This window comes from Falco biarmicus, chromosome 3, assembly GCF_023638135.1.
Source record: "Falco biarmicus isolate bFalBia1 chromosome 3, bFalBia1.pri, whole genome shotgun sequence".
Classification (NCBI taxonomy): Eukaryota; Metazoa; Chordata; class Aves; order Falconiformes; family Falconidae; genus Falco; species Falco biarmicus.
The window spans coordinates 19,771,591-19,787,448 of record NC_079290.1 but is presented as its reverse complement, the minus strand read 5'-3'; the positions used below and the strand labels follow the sequence as shown (position 1 = coordinate 19,787,448).

Genomic DNA, 15,858 nt, shown 5'->3' with positions numbered 1-15,858 from the left:
GCCCTAATACTTTAGTACATCGAAATATTAAAAATACCCAAGCTGCTTTCTTGTTCTCCTTGCATGACCTCTCTAATGGGGTCAGGCCTAGGATAGCACAATACCTCCAGGCTATTGCCTCTTTAAGCTTCTTTCCCAGCTAAGCGATCAGTCATGCAGAGAAATGACATGCACTCCCTCTGTCTTTCTCCCAAGACCCAACTTGCCAATTAGCTGAGTGGGGTCAGGGGGTGGTGGTGAGAATTACACACCTCTCGGCTTCACCCACACTGCTGATGGGTGAGGAGCATTTAGTGGGGCATTAACACTAAAAAGCCAGAATAAATTTAAGAGTGATCTTTTATTTTTTAGGTTACAGTAGAGAATGCATCCTGCTATACTCATATGCTTGTTACTATTCTTGCTTCTGTTATTTGTCCTCTCTGCTTGGAAATTCAGTACTTTGTGGGGTTTTTTTGTGGTCTTCTCTGTGGGCTAAATTAGCGGGGAACAGAGGGTGATGGAAGCGATGCTTAAGAAAGTATGCCAAAGTTGTGTGTGAGATAATAACTATGTACAGATATTTTATAATGATTTGATGCACGACTAGAGGCTCTGGGGAATTAGAAAGGAAGGTATTACTTATACCTACTTAGTATACAGCTAGACTCGCTCAAGCTTGTTTCTGAAATTTTCCCAAGAGAACCTGTGCCAGAACGTGTGTAGTGTGCGATGCCTAATTCATTACTTGATAGTTGTAGAAGACATGGTCCCAACTCATTTCTTTCTGCTTTTGTTTTCCGTATCTGAGTTCAGAAGGTCTGTGATTGTTTTAGGTCCCTCTTCCCCAGGACCAACTCAGGAAATCTCCTGCGGTAATTAAAAGAATAAAGTGTGAATCACTGTTTCTGCTAACTGCAGTAGTAGGTTTTATGCAGTACATATCTATTGTTTGATTTCCATTATAAGTCTTTGATTCTGTGTGTACAGTGGCCACCTTTAAAAATTTGCCAGCGTTAACCTAGAGAAAGGTTGTTTTATTGTAGGATCTGTCTGCGGAACCTAAAAATTATTCCCAGAACCAGTCAGCCCATTTCACCAGACTTGCTGCTTAGGCTCCTTGCGTTCTGCTTTACAGTTCCTTTAGCTCCAACTCCTGCCTATCTGTTGATTCCTTCCAATAAAATAAAGACACAAAAATCTGAAGTGAAACCTTCTGCTTACAGTTAACATTGCACATGTGAATCTTCTGCTGCTATCACAGGTAGAAATAAGGAGAATTACTCTTTAAAACTTCACACCATATGGCAAACTTCTCATCAGCACATCCTATTAATCCCCAAGCCTGCAGCAAATGTTCTTTCAAGTTGCATTCAGATGTGTAGAACCATAACTCAGATTGTCATTCTGGTATAGAAACATTTTGTAAGTCTGTGGACACGCTGAAAACTTTTGTCATAAGAGTGCCTGAATGGTAGGAATATGAATGAAAGTTAATTTACCCTGCTGTGTTGCTTTCATTGATAAATGTTTTGAATTTTAGTGATTTTCAAATGAAATGCATATGGTCAGCTTTAGCAATTAATTACTTGTGGGTGAAAGTGTAAGACTACACATTAGAATAATCAAGCTAGCCACAAAACAATAAATACATTTTCAGTATTCTTAACAGTATTTTTTCCAGATGTACTCTGTGATACTTTTAATCTCAACATAGTTAATCAATTCTTTGGACAAATCTGAGTGTAGATTACATGTATTTTAAAGAAGGATCCATTTTCCTTCTCTCATGTCTCTCAATTCATGTAAGTTAATCAAATGCAGAACTGATTTTCTTTAATCTTGCTGTGTTACTTAGATTGTCATAAATGGAGACGCAGACAGTCATGTCATTGAGGGTTTGTTGCCCAACACAGAATATGAAGTTTCTTTGCTGGCAGTTTTTGATGATGAAAGTGAAAGTGAAGTTGTTGCTGTTCTTGGAGCTACATGTAAGACAAACTCTGGATTGTAATTTTTAGAGATGTTTAAGTGATCTATATTTAATGCATATATCTTATATTAAAAATATAGTACATCTTTGGGTAGCTATAATATTGAAGGATGTAGTGGTTTAGCACTATGTCTTTGCTGACTGCATTTTTTACTTTTCTTATTTAATATTATGTGGTAGATGGCATTGAATCAAAATGATGGTTTGGCTCCCTATCTGAGCTGTGGTATTAATAGCCTTTGCATCTGTACAGATATTCTTCCATCCTACATTTCAATATTTTATCTTTGAACAGGGTTTTTTTTATGAGACGATGTATTAGATTCGGGGGAGGGTTAAACATTTTAAAGTAAATAATTTTCAGGAGTTTTCATTTAAGATGTTTGGCATTTACAGTATACTGTTTTCTTGAAAAAGCTTACAAGGGCATCCTGAGACATTAACATGGAAGTAATGAGGATAAAACTTGAAAATCATGTACAGTGTATTTTATAGTTTATAATTGAAAGAGGGGCCAGCCTTTCAGGTAGATTGCTCACTCTATCCATTCTTTTTCATGGATAGTGACTTGGTTAAGTAAGCAACTGTATTTTTCATGTGCAAATTAAAAAAATTATTTGATTCTTAGTAATTTAATTGCAGGTATAATCTTTTACCTTCTGTTTAGACAAACCAAATGATGCTGATATTGCCTGGTGCTACTGAGTGTACTTTCTGTTGTTTACTTGGATAGAAGTGGAGAACCCTTAAAAAGTTTTCAATTTAATTAATCTGACAGCCTTGACAAATGGTCAATATGGAAGTCATCATGCATGGTTCAGCCAGAAATGTGGGAAACTATATGCATTCTTATTTAATTGTAGACTTTATAATCATGTATTATCTGTAGATCTAAATGCTAATCCTGCAAATATATGTGCCCAAAGTAAACTAAATGAATAGTTCCCTTGTAGTTTCTGAAATGCCTGAAGTGTGTGGGATACTCGTAGGTGTGAGCACATAGTTTCATTGTCATAGTTAGAAATACAAGATAAATATTGTGTCTTTCATGTTTTGTTGAATTGTTAGTGAGCCGAGTATTGTTTTTCAGTTGCAAGGGATACCACAATACCTACCACGGTGACTACTACCAGTACCACAACTTCTAAGCCCACCACAGCAGGTAAACAGCAAATGTCAACAGTTTAAATGCTGAATGCAAAAACCTAAGGCTCCCCACAAGCACACGCAGATCTAGGGGCAGAAAGCTGTGGTATTACCAAGCAGCTGATATCCCCGGTTTCTGATGGTCAGTGTGGTCAGCACACTGCCATGGTAAATCTCGTGGAGGTGTCGACTCCGTGCAAGGGATGTCACCTGTGAAAGGTGCACACTGTTGTGCTCCTGCACCACCCTTTTGCATGTGGTCAGCCCTCCTGCATGTGACATGTGTGGGTGAGGAGCCAACCTGTAACACGGTGGAGGGACTCTGAATAATACCATACACAGGAATTCCGAGACTAATTTGGAAAATTCAGCTGTTTTCTCTTTCCCTTTATGTAGATGATCTTGGAAACTCTTCAGAATTTTGCTTGGTTTTGAGTGTTCTGTTTGTTTTCCCTGGAATTAGAAAATGGACTTTTAAGGAACAAAGGTTCTGGATTATTTCTCTTCTGTAACATTCTGGCTGCAGTGGAGTTTTGATTATTCTAAAGCTCCATAAGCCCAGTAATATAAACAAAGGAGATGGGGTAATATATGTTAATGGAAGTATAGGATAACTATTATTTTATTAACATTTTTGTTTACTAATTTTTTATGTTCTTAAGCTCAAGTATGACTGAACTATATGAATTTGCCCCCCTGTGGATCTGCAGACCCACCACGACTTCAGTAGGGCTTGCAACTACTTATTAATTAAATATTTTTTGCTTTAGTTTTTCGAACAGGAATCAGAAACCTTGTTATAGATGATGAAACAACCTCAAGTCTGAGGGTGATATGGGACATTTCAGATTACAATGTTCAGCAGTTCCGAGTGACCTATCTCACTGCAAAAGGTGACCGTGCTGAGGAAGCGGTAAGAATGGTCTGTATGGGTTTTGTGAATGGCTTCATAAGCTCCGAAAGTTTGTTTAATAATTGCTAAGGCATGATCTTCCTTATATGACAGTCTTGTTGCAATCAGTAAAAGATCCATGTTTGGTATTACTGTGAGACTGAACTTCAAAGTTTTATTCATATAGTACCTGCTGCACTGCAGGCAACAGCAGTCAAATGTAAGATCAAGGCCCAGTCACACAGATGTTTAAAGAAGTCATAGTTAAAAACCTAGCTGCCTGTCCTTTTTCCTGTATTTTTTAATTTTTAAAATTTTGGTGGTTTTTTTTTTTTTCTTTTGGGGATATTTTACTCGTAGACCTTTTTCTATCCTGAGATTGTGTTTTAACAACTCTTAATATTCCAGAGTGCCTAAGAATATTTGTTATTTTTCTAATACCTCGTCATGATCAAAATTAAAATTGTCTTGCACAAAAAAAGTTTCTGGTGATCAAGATTTTGGAAAATACTTGAAAGAATGAAGAATGCTACATGTACTCCTTTGTGCATATAGAAAATAATAAAAAAAAGAAAACCTAGCTGAATTATTGTAAGATTTCACAATTTTTGAGATAACTTCAGAATTCTGGGAGAAAAAGTACTTTTTTTTTTTTTTTTTTTTTTTTTTTTTTTAACTGGGGAAAACTTAATATTGCAGTGCTTGGCTTCCACAAAAACTGTTATAAAATTTTGAGATAGCTCTATGTAGATACATTTATGCAATCAAATTGCATAGTTTGAGGTTATTTTCTTACTAAATAGCCCAGAATGCAAAAGTATTCCCCATATCATTCTCCTTCTGTGTCTGTTATGTGACTCCTTTCTGCTCATAGAACAGTAGTATTGGAAATATGGGATATTCTTTTTGATGTCTAACAGCTAACATTTTTAGCCCTGTGTCAGGCTCTATCAGTGAAGAACACTAAAAGGAGTTAGTTGAGTGTCTTTCTTCTAGAAAAATATGAATCAGTCTTTTTTCATTTTGGTTTCATTCATCTTTTATGAGATCTTGGTAGAAAATTACTTCTTAGCCATATCTTTCAACTATAATCTGAAAATGAACTTTCAATGTAGTGCTTTCAGACTGGAAAACATGATTTATGAATTTACCTTGACTATACAATAGTATAGTTTACAATACAGTGGCAGGCTTACATAGCATAAGGGTACAAATGATACTGTTCTTCTGACAATAACCCAAAGTTTCTGAAATTCAGATCCCACATTTACAGTTTCAGCTTTGGGAAGCTTAATCAAATTCAGTTGGATGATACAAATGTAGTTCTGTTTTAGTATTCAATGACCATTATTTTAAAAGGAAATTAAAGCTGTAGGAAAGGTATTCAAATTCTGGCTGTCAGAAGGATATTAGAGTTGACTCAAAAGCTCATTAAAGAAAATTATAGAATCGTAAGATTAGGTAGGTATCTTGGCTCTAATTCTACAAATTATTTAAGTACACTCTCAAGTCTTGTTATCTTTGGTCACATGTCAGCAAACAGATTAAGCATGTGTTTCATCTTTGAAATTAATCGTGTGCATAAATACTTTACTGAATAAGGAATGACGTGATATTATACTTAAAATTTAGCTCATTTTAAACGGAAGGAATGTATTTTATCATGTAGCTTCAAGCACCTGAGAGGTGCAACACAGATATCAATAAAACAACACAGATGTTCAATTTTTAGTGGAGTGTTTATAAATTTAAGTACATTTCTTAAGCAGAACCTGAAAGTTTTGTGGAATTTGGGCTTAAATATACTACAGCATGACAATTCTGTGGTGGATGCTTAAGTTTTTTGGCTCTGATTTCAGTAATATAAATTTCAGTTACTCCTCCCTTTCCATAAAAATATTAATACGCTTTTTAATCCTTGATGCAATTGGCTGAAAATCAGGGACTAGAAAATGTAATAGAATACTTTTCCTACAGAAGGGTCAAGCTCTAAATTGCATGTTTGTTCTTGGGTGTGCTATACATACTGGAAGGATCACATTTTTTTCTTTCTTAAAGCCAAGAATGTTTCTCACTGCTGGAAACTGTACTTTTCTGTAGAAGATCTCTGATGTGCACATGTGGAAGAGAGAGAGTTCTCAATGCTTGCATCCCCTCTCCTAAAAAACAAACAAAAAAATTGGCCGTTCTTTTTTTCAGAAATTGGTTTGTGTGTTTTGAGTATACGTATGGAAGAGTTTAGCACAGGAATCTTTCATGCACATGTATATAGATGTTTTAAACCAGTTTTGATCAATGAAGGAAGTACTTCTTTGACAAGTCTCAACACCTGGGTGTACTACATTAATTTCCTTCTGTGCATCACTTGCCAAAATTGGTAGTAGTTTGAATGTATCCTGGAGTCTTAAAACTGATGTGAACTTTCTTGTCTGAGTATATGCTTCAGAAAATTTTACGCTGCCATCATCACATTCATCAGTCTTCTTTGAAACAATGAAACACTTTTAGACTCAGCTTCTGCTTTCCCCTCTTGAGTTTAAAGGGCTTATAGTCTCTCAGCTTCTTGCCAAATATGTTCAGTTGATGGCTGAGATGATAGATTCACCCAGTGGACAGGGACCAGGGAGGGTCCAAAATATGAGGTTGGACTTTGGGACTGTTGCTTCTAACAATGCCACTTCAGAGCATAGGTTTGGTGCAGGAAATATAGGATTGGTTTATCTTTTTTTACCATGTCCACTCCATGAGTTAGGTAGCTCCCATTCAGGCATTGGAGGCTTTCTGAGATTAGAATTTTACTGACAAGTTAAAAGATTGCAAGGCTTTACTTGGGCATCTCTTCCACCACTATTGTGATACTAGCTTTTGAAGCTCTGGCTAAAATATAGTAATCTATTGAAGAGTTTCAGAAATAGCTGCTTATGGGGAAACCTTGTACTGTATTAAAAGAAGCAGTGCTTAATTCAGTGGGTTGAGACATTTGCTCTAGCACACTGAAAACTTCCTGGAGGGATTTCTACAGCTTCTCTACTTCTAATGATTTGCCTAGTTGGACTTCATCTGCAGATCTTCCATGTTTCATGGCAGTTTGGGATCCTCTGCTATTTCTGGGATGTACTTCTTCCTCTCCTGTATAGCCACATTAATTTCCTTGTCCCCAGACTAGATGCAGATGGGACAAACATGTTTTATTCTGCTTCCTCAGTTCATGCTTCCTGATCTCCTGAATTCATTTTGCTTCCTCTCAGGGAAGGAGGATTTTCTGTCCCCAAAGAACAACCAACCTTTCTTAATGGGCGTATCTTTGGACAATCATATTCATGTCAAGGATAAATACAATAAGAGGATTTTTGTCTCTACAGTAAAATTGTTTAAATACTGACCATCCATATAGTACCAGTGGTTTATGGAGGTGTAGTGGCTCATAGGTTTGATATAAAACTGTGTTATCCGATAGGCACGTTCTTAGTTTTATTTTACTCAGGTATAACTAGTAGATTTGTTAAAAGGGTGGATAGTTTATTTTATTTTACTGTAGAGCATCAGAAATATTTTAAAATGCAAGCTATACAGCAATACTAGTGGAACATGGTGTCAGAGATCATGTAAGGTACAAAAAGGTTTCAACTCTAGTCATTAAGCTTGATTGTTTCTGTTTTTCTGACTGTCCAGGTAATGGTGCCTGGGAGGCAAAACACTCTTCTGCTTCAGCCTCTGCTGTCTGATACAGAATACAAAGTTACCATCACTCCCATCTATTCGGACGGGGAAGGAGTCAGTGTCTCAGCTCCTGGCAGAACTCGTAAGTACAAACTTTCTGCTTTGGCCAGAACATCCATGAAGAAAGGCTTACTTTTTTAGCCTTTTTTCCTTGGCTGTAGTAATATATTTCAGTATAAATGTGGGCTTATTTTACATGACTTATATAACTCAAGCTTTATATTAAACTCAGCTCTTTGATTTATGAACAATGGGTTACTTCTAATTGACAGGTTGTATTTTATATTCAAATACTGTGAGTTTGCAGAAACTTGTTGAGTAATAAAGCTGGTAAGTCCTTGATAGACAGCCCACCAAGGACAAGCCAACTAATGCAGAAAATAAAGTAAACAATGCCTGCTGGCATAGTATCAAACCAACCATTGTACTGTGAGATTATCTTTTGTGTGAGATCATTACTTCCTAAAGGTCATTAGAAATGCTGCTGAACTTTATAAAAGCGATTGCATTATCTCTAGAGTTCTGACCAAGTACCAAAAGATTACTCAACTGTAACTGAAGTTCCCTCTCTACTGCATATTGGTAAAAAATCATCTTATTGTACACTGCTGGTCATGATAGTATAATTCTATTGAACTGCCTAAATTGAAATGCTATTTGTGCAGACACTTAAATCACTTGTATATCATTCCTTTGATTCCATTTGAAAGTGTTGTGTTCACAAGAACATGATTTATACTTTTAAAACTTTAGTGCACTTGGATTGAAAGAAACTATATAAATAAAAGAATTATCTCTGAATTGTCTTAAGTTTGAAAAATAAAGCTAGGGACAAATTTGGGTTTTAATTTGAAATTTCATTTTTTGTTGATCAAAGTTTGTAATTGATCCTTGGTGTAACTTGGTTTAACTTTCTTAAATATATCACCATTAATGCACTGACATAATGCCAAGGATGTATTTGATTAAAGGCTTTCATGCTGGCAATTTTACCTGTAAATCTGAGAGTATTGGGTATTGCACTATTTTTGTGTGCATGTCTTGAGTTTCATGTATGTGCTTGTATGAGATACACTTGTAAAAGCTGTTTGCTTTCCTTTTAGTACCCCTGTCTGCTCCTAGAAATTTACGTGTCTCAGATGAATGGTACAACAGATTACGTATCAGTTGGGATGCCCCACCATCACCAACAATGGGTTACAGAATTGTCTACAAACCTATCAACAGTGAGTTTTTAAACTGATTTTTTTTGTCATTTGTTTTTGAGGTACAATGTCTTGACATAATCTTTTTCTGAATATTGTACTTAAATCTAACAGTTGCAGTTAACAGCCTTGAAAGCTCTATTAACTTAGGTGTCTCAGGTTTTGAATTATGAAAGTTTCATAGTCACAAAATGATGCAGGTTGGAAGGGATCTCTGGAGATCATCTGGTCTAAGTCCCTGATCAAAACAGGGCCAGCTGGGAACAGGTTTCACTGGCCTTTGTCTAGTCAAGTTTTTAATATCTCCAAGAGTGGAGATTTCAAAACCTCTCTAAGCATCGCTTCCAGCTTTTGGCTACCCTCGCTGTAAAATTGTCTTTCCTGATATCTAGTAAAAATTTCCAATGTTGCAGATTTTGCTTATTTTCTCTTTCCATCTTCCTGTTTGCCTCGGAAGACGTCCTGTCTCTGTCTTCACTACCACCTCCCATTAGGCAGGTGTAGGCAGCAGTAAGATTCCACCTTAGACTTCCCATTTTAAGGCTGATCAAACCCAACTCTTTCAGTCTGTTCTTTTATGTAATTTTTACCATGACTCTTTCTATTTATTTCAGAGACTACCTTTGCTCTTTTCCTGTTCCTCTCTTCTGTGTTCTCCTATTCCTCATCTTCCCTTCCCTCACAATACAAAGTTTTAGTTTCCTTGACTTTTATTTCCACTCTACACACTCTACACGTCTCGAATACTTGACATTTTATTTGTTGCCCATTTTGTGTGTGCTGAATCCTTTGCCTACCTGCACATTGCAGCTAGACAAGGCACCCAAGTTCCTTTGAATTTCTTTAGAACGACATGGTCCTCTATTGAGAGTGAAACACAAATGTGTGACCATTAAGGGACTAAAGTACTGTCCAAAGATGATGCTGTTGCCTGGTTTCTGAAGTGTATCCAGAACAGCTAAAAAACATGACAAAGGACCTGTTTGCAGTTCTGATTTGGGAAACTTTTATTCTTTTCCGTTTTCATTATCATCTTTGCACAGTGTTAAATGATGCTGTTGTATAAGCACCCCTTAGGGACTGTATTGCTGGCTGGCATCTTCTGTCCCCCCTGTTGGTCCTGGCACACTGTCAAACTGAGGAGATCTTTGGCTGCCTATTTAGGGCAGTAGTAAGTCACTGAAGCAGAACAAAAGGGTCTTAACAGATGTCAGTGTCTAGCCCTGCCCTAATGAATCCCACTGCTGAATTTCCCAAGTGTGTTGCGGCTTCTATCCATGCAAGGACTGAGCAGAGTGTCTTTGGTTTTGTATATGGTAAAAAAAAAACACCTTTAGGAGCACATGTAATTTTGGATGTGTCTTGAGATTTGTTTTAACTACCTGCTAATTAATTTATTTAACTTTTTGCAGTTCCTGGCCCTGCGTTGGAGACCTTTGTAGGGGATGATATTAATACCATTCTCATTCTCAATCTCTTCAGTGGAACAGAGTACAGTGTGAAAGTATTTGCTTCATACTCAACAGGCTTCAGTGATGCCCTAACAGGCGTAGCCAAAACCTGTAAGAATGATTTCATGCTGTTCAGATCTCTACAGGCTGTTTTTCACTATAACTGTGTCTTTGTGCTGCTCCCTGAATAAATTTTCATGAGGAAGACTTTCTCAGTTGTGTGCAAATTGTTTTCCTGAAATGAAAGTCTCTTTTTATCAGCTTTAATCAAGCTTTATCAAGCTTTAAAATAATCTGCTGGATGTTAGCAAGACAGGGATCATAAAGCAGTTGTTACTGTTTATCAGCCAAACATATATGCCTAGTAGTAGATACAAATCTCCTTAATGGAAAATCTATTTAGTCATTTTTTTTTCTTTTTTTCCTAGAGCCGTATATATAATTTATTCTTTAAATCTAAAGCTCAATTTTAAATTAAATTTTGACAGAAATGTTGCTGTTGATGATATTTTTGTGCTTATTTGTAATAACTGAATTTTTAGCAGTGTTCATTAGTCTTATCAGTTGACTTACGCTCCAAACTTTTGATCTAAAGATTCACTTCTTTTTCTTCTTGTTTTGGATTTTCTTGACATCATTTTTTAAAGCAGCTATTGAAATTATTTGTTAAAAATGAATTGGCACAAGTGTTTCACTATAATTCTTTGTAATTTTTTCTTGTATGTCTTATTAGAGGCATAAATCTAATTTTTTGGTATTTAATTTTCAGTGTACCTGGGTGTGACAAATTTGGATTCCTATCAAGTCCGCATGACTAGTCTCTGTGCTCAGTGGCAGCTTCACAGACATGCTACTGCATACAGGGTAGTTATAGAATCGCTTGTGGGTGAGTTATTAAATCATTCAATACGCAGATACAGCCTAACCCAGACAATTGAATTGCATAAGTTAAGAAATTGTATGCAGTTGAACCTGTAGACTGGCTTCTGAAATACTGGAAATGATGGACAGAAGAGAGTTGTGTACACACTGAAAGTTCCAGCAGTAGAAGTAGCATTCCTGTCCTTTTATATCAAACATATGTTGGTAACTTGTCCTCTTTGTGGGAGGGAGTTTGATCTGTCAGTAGAAGGTAGGGTTTACCTGAGTTTTCACTGCTGTGAGGGACAGAAGATGGATAAAGGATGACCTGAGTACATCTTAAGATTGTACATGAACTATCAGTGATAGCTTTGTAGGATTAGGATGGACATGAGAGGAGGGTAGAAGGGTAGAGAAAGCTCTAATTGAATTCAGACCATGCTCACTGGGTCAGAAGAGTGTCCAGTTTTGTCTGTTCTCATTCCGTTGATTGATAATTACAACTTGTAGTAATATTACTCATCTGGATAAATGTGAGATATTTTTATGTGGCAACACATGGTGTCTTGATGCTTTTAGCACTGGCTGTGTAAATGTGAATTAGAGTCTCTTCTATATCACTGCTTCTCAGATGTAGCCAGAAGAGGTTATGGAGAAGTCACTATTTGTGCAGACTAATTCTCTTATCCCCAGTAGACATCGGTGATCTTTTGAATGGTGACAAATTAAAAACTTGGATACTTTGAGAGAAGTGCAGTTAATAACATTCAATGGGATCCATCAAAGGTATCAAGAAAAATAGTACTAATTTGGTTGCAAAAAAATAGTGACCTTTCTGTGGAATGGCAAATGGATGGTGATAAAGTTTATTTGAAGGCCTGGAATACAGACAAGCTGTTCAGAAAGCAGAGATCTTGGCTGGCACAAGACAGCACAGATTTCCTTCTCATCTGAGAGCTAGCCAACATCCTGCTTTCATCATATAGAAATGCCAGAATTGTTTTAACTGAACCAAGAGTCTAAATGTGAGCAAAACAAGCTAAAGTGTGAACAATTGCTTTTTATTATCTATTATGAAGAGTTTTGTTTGTCAGATTGGGTGTGTGTCTCATTCAGGCAGTGATCAATTAATTTTTTGCTAATGTAACACCTCCGGATAAACATCAGGTGTTTTTTCCTTAGCAGTGAATGACCGTTCGGCATTTTTAGTATATACTCTATAAAAGATGAGATCACTTGCTTGTATTTCACTTCTTTCTGCTACAGATAAAGAATTGTGCTGAGGGTTTTCTTATTATTGAAATTTTATGCTATTTCTAGTACCCAGGCTTTTTCCATTGTCAACACATTTTCCAATTCAGAATTTAGCAGAATTAATTTTGGATCCCTGTAAATACTGTCCCTTGACCAACTTGTTAGGTGGTTACTAGTGAAAGCTGGAATACAAGTTCAGTCTCTTTTGCAATTACTAAGCACATTACAGACTCTGAGAACCAGAGGCATAGACAAAGCATGCCATAGAATTACATAATGCAACAATTCCTCGTTAGGCACTGATAATTTAGGACCAGATCCAAAGCCCATTGATGACAGTGTTAGTGATTTTATTAACTTCAGTGCATGGGGTGAAATTCACCTTTTTTCCTGCAGATGTCTGGCACATTCCTTAGCTCCTACTTAATATGAAGGATGAAATGTTACAGACACCTCTGCACAGAGGTGAATTTCCAGAAATAAGGCAACATGTAGTTTATTAATTCATGTCAACCACTTGCCCTTCATCTACTGTCATGTCCCCTTCTTATTTCAGACTTAAATTACATTATTCAATAAAACAGAATAAAGGTTTTAATGGTTTCATTTCTAATTCCAGATGGGAAAAAGCGAGAAGTAAATCTCGGTGGAGGGACGCCTAGACATTGTTTCTTTGAGCTGATGCCTGGAACTGAATACAAAATTAGTGTTCACACACAGCTTCAGGAGATAGAGGGCCCTGCTGTAAGCATCATGGAGACAACATGTGAGTAAAATAGATCAGACTTCAGCCAGCATCGATAATGCTTGATTGCTTCTCATGTTTTGCCCTTTGCCCACAGATTCCTATGCAATTTCCTTTAGCTGAGTAGCAGAGGTGCAGGATTCTTAAAGCACTGCTGTGTGTTACTTGTGGAGTTACATTCACCAACGGTCTTGGACTTCTTAATGAAAATAAAACAGGGAGGATGGTTTAGCTTTCTTCATAAAAAGTCCCACCAGGGGATACTTTGAAAATCTCTGACTTGAGGGGGGAGGGGCAAGGCAGATCCGGAAAAATGAAGCAGAGAAAGTTTTGTATCCTGCAGCTTTTGTTATTTAGTAAAATGTCACCAGTGTCTGAGTAATTCACACTTAAATGTCACCTTGATACCCCATCTACTTATGTATTTTAAAACCAACCAACAAATCAACCTTTGTATTATTCTTGATAACACAAGACAGGCAAAAAAAACCCCTCACAGCTGTTTATTAAGGGAAGATCCTGCTTTCATGAGTTCAAAATACTGCAAAACAAAATATAGCATGAGCAGAGTGAATATTTTAACATTATCTTTCTTTCTTCAAGCCCATTTTCAATCTCAGTGATACCCTTCCTCTCATACTATATTACTATACACCACGATCTTGTTACCCTTCTCTCAGGGCAGGTAATGTTTATAATTTTCAAGTTTATAAATTTCCTCTCCCACACATAGGAAAAACTTGCACAGGTGCATGACTCCACTTCTCAGTTGTTCAGGGCTCATTCTCAGACCAGCGAGGAACAAGCCAAGCTTCCTGCTTTTTGGACGAATGCATTTTGTGTGCTCTGCAGTTCAAGGAGTTAGAAGACATAAGGAAGAACACACCTTGGCCTATATGTCCATTTGAGAAAGATGGTTTGTGATGCAGACAAATTGTTATATCATCTCAAAAGAAAATACTCTTCAGGGTGACCTGTACCCCTCTGGTGCTTAGAGAGCAGCCTTTCAAGTCACTTTACAGCAGCTGTGAGTCTTTCTAAATGGATATTGTACTGGTCTGTCTGTGGCCATGGAGGTCCTGGGCGTTAGTTTCTTGTAGGTGTTTCAGAGTCTTGGCCTTTTCTCTTGTTGAAGCCAATGGGAAAACCCACATCAGCTGCAGTGGGAGTCAACTTGGATGCGGACATGAGGATTGTAATGAATCCTGTTTGCACTAATCTTTCCCAAAGATAGGTGCCTTTTCTGAAGTTGTTGTATCTAGCTCTATCCATTGTCTATAGACATAACTTATATGTCTTATAGCAAATAACAAGTACAGTCTTACTTGAAGGAATGTTATTCTGTCACCTGTGGATTCTTATGCTAATCGCACTGAAAAAAATTGGAAAAAATGCCTTCGAACAAAAGCAGAACTTTTCCTCAGATACTGTTGTGGAAGTCAACACATATGCATGTTATCTCTGAGAATTCAGCCAAGACTGTGTTGAAAGGCAATAAATAGAGCTCTTACATTCAGCAGAGCTGTCAGTCAGTGATCATGTATTCAGCTAGGTTTCTGTGAGGTAGCCGTTCCAAAGCTGATTTTCAGGAGAAGGATGAGACTGTTCAGAAACTTTACATAGTAACTTTAGTAGAAGTTGCTGCAGGCAACAAAGTCACAGCCCTGTAGAGATGTGGTCGGAACTGCATTTCTAGCTGGAAACAAGGTCTTCCGCCAAATTCAGGAAAATCTTGATCAGGACAGGCTGTAATCTGCTCTGAGTGCAGGCACTGGCTTGCTTTTGCACTGTTTCTATTTTGGACTAATATCTTCCTTCCAGGGTAGGTAGAGACCTACTTTCTGTGACTAAGGACTGGTTGTGTTCAGAAAGGAGAAAGACACTGACCTTTTACAAAATGAATTATGGATACCAGGTCAAGAATAGGGCTGCCACATGGCCTGCTCCACTGGGGAAAGACAAAAAGGGGAAGTTCCAGTAGCAGTTCAGTTGTGTCACTGTACCATTCATACTGAAATGCAGCCATTAACGGCTCTGTAATAGCACTGTCCAGTAGAGGAGGACATTACATGCACATCCTTACCTGCATTTCTCTGCAATTGTATAACTAGTTGATTAGAGAGAATGAATTTTGAATGTGGAGATGAGTAGAAAATGCCGTGTTTAATATAGATAAAATATGTTAGACTTTAAAACATTTTAAAAGATTTCTTCTTTTTTTCTTCCAGTACCATTTCCAACTCAGCCACCAACAACACCTTCAACACCACCTCCACCGCCTACAATCCCTCCTGCGAAAGAAGGTAAGTGCTGCCTATGTGGGTTTATAATAATTTTAAGGTGTTGATGCAATGTTTTTCTTCTTCTAACACTATTTTAGACCTGTGGGGATCAGATTTCGAAATGTATTTGCTTTAGCAAGACTGTTAAGGCAGCTGGCTTAAATTTAATGAGCCAGAAGTCTGTCATGTTTATTGTATTGTTGAAATTTGCAGAAAAGAGGGTTAATAAGTGTGAGACTTTCTTTTTTCAGAAGTCCTAAAGCATACATTGTTTGTAACTGAAGCAGACATCCTGGGGTAATTAAACTTCTAAAGCAGCATGATTTTTAA

General features: G+C 37.1%; 1 protein-coding gene across 4 annotated transcripts in view; it reads left to right on the top strand.

The window, feature by feature from the left end:
• The window catches only part of COL14A1 (collagen type XIV alpha 1 chain), a 123,696-nt gene that overhangs the window by 57,613 nt on the left and 50,225 nt on the right, over positions 1 to 15,858 (top strand). For 3 of the 4 annotated variants that reach the window (XM_056332623.1, XM_056332622.1, XM_056332626.1), the window contains 9 exons: positions 1,838 to 1,970; positions 3,063 to 3,134; positions 3,889 to 4,040; positions 7,683 to 7,812; positions 8,834 to 8,956; positions 10,348 to 10,497; positions 11,156 to 11,272; positions 13,121 to 13,267; positions 15,475 to 15,549. In XM_056332623.1, the coding sequence (XP_056188598.1) occupies positions 1,838 to 1,970; positions 3,063 to 3,134; positions 3,889 to 4,040; positions 7,683 to 7,812; positions 8,834 to 8,956; positions 10,348 to 10,497; positions 11,156 to 11,272; positions 13,121 to 13,267; positions 15,475 to 15,549 (1,099 nt within the window). The remainder of the gene's footprint in view (positions 1 to 1,837; positions 1,971 to 3,062; positions 3,135 to 3,888; positions 4,041 to 7,682; positions 7,813 to 8,833; positions 8,957 to 10,347; positions 10,498 to 11,155; positions 11,273 to 13,120; positions 13,268 to 15,474; positions 15,550 to 15,858) is intronic. The other variant, XM_056332625.1, reaches the window with a different exon arrangement.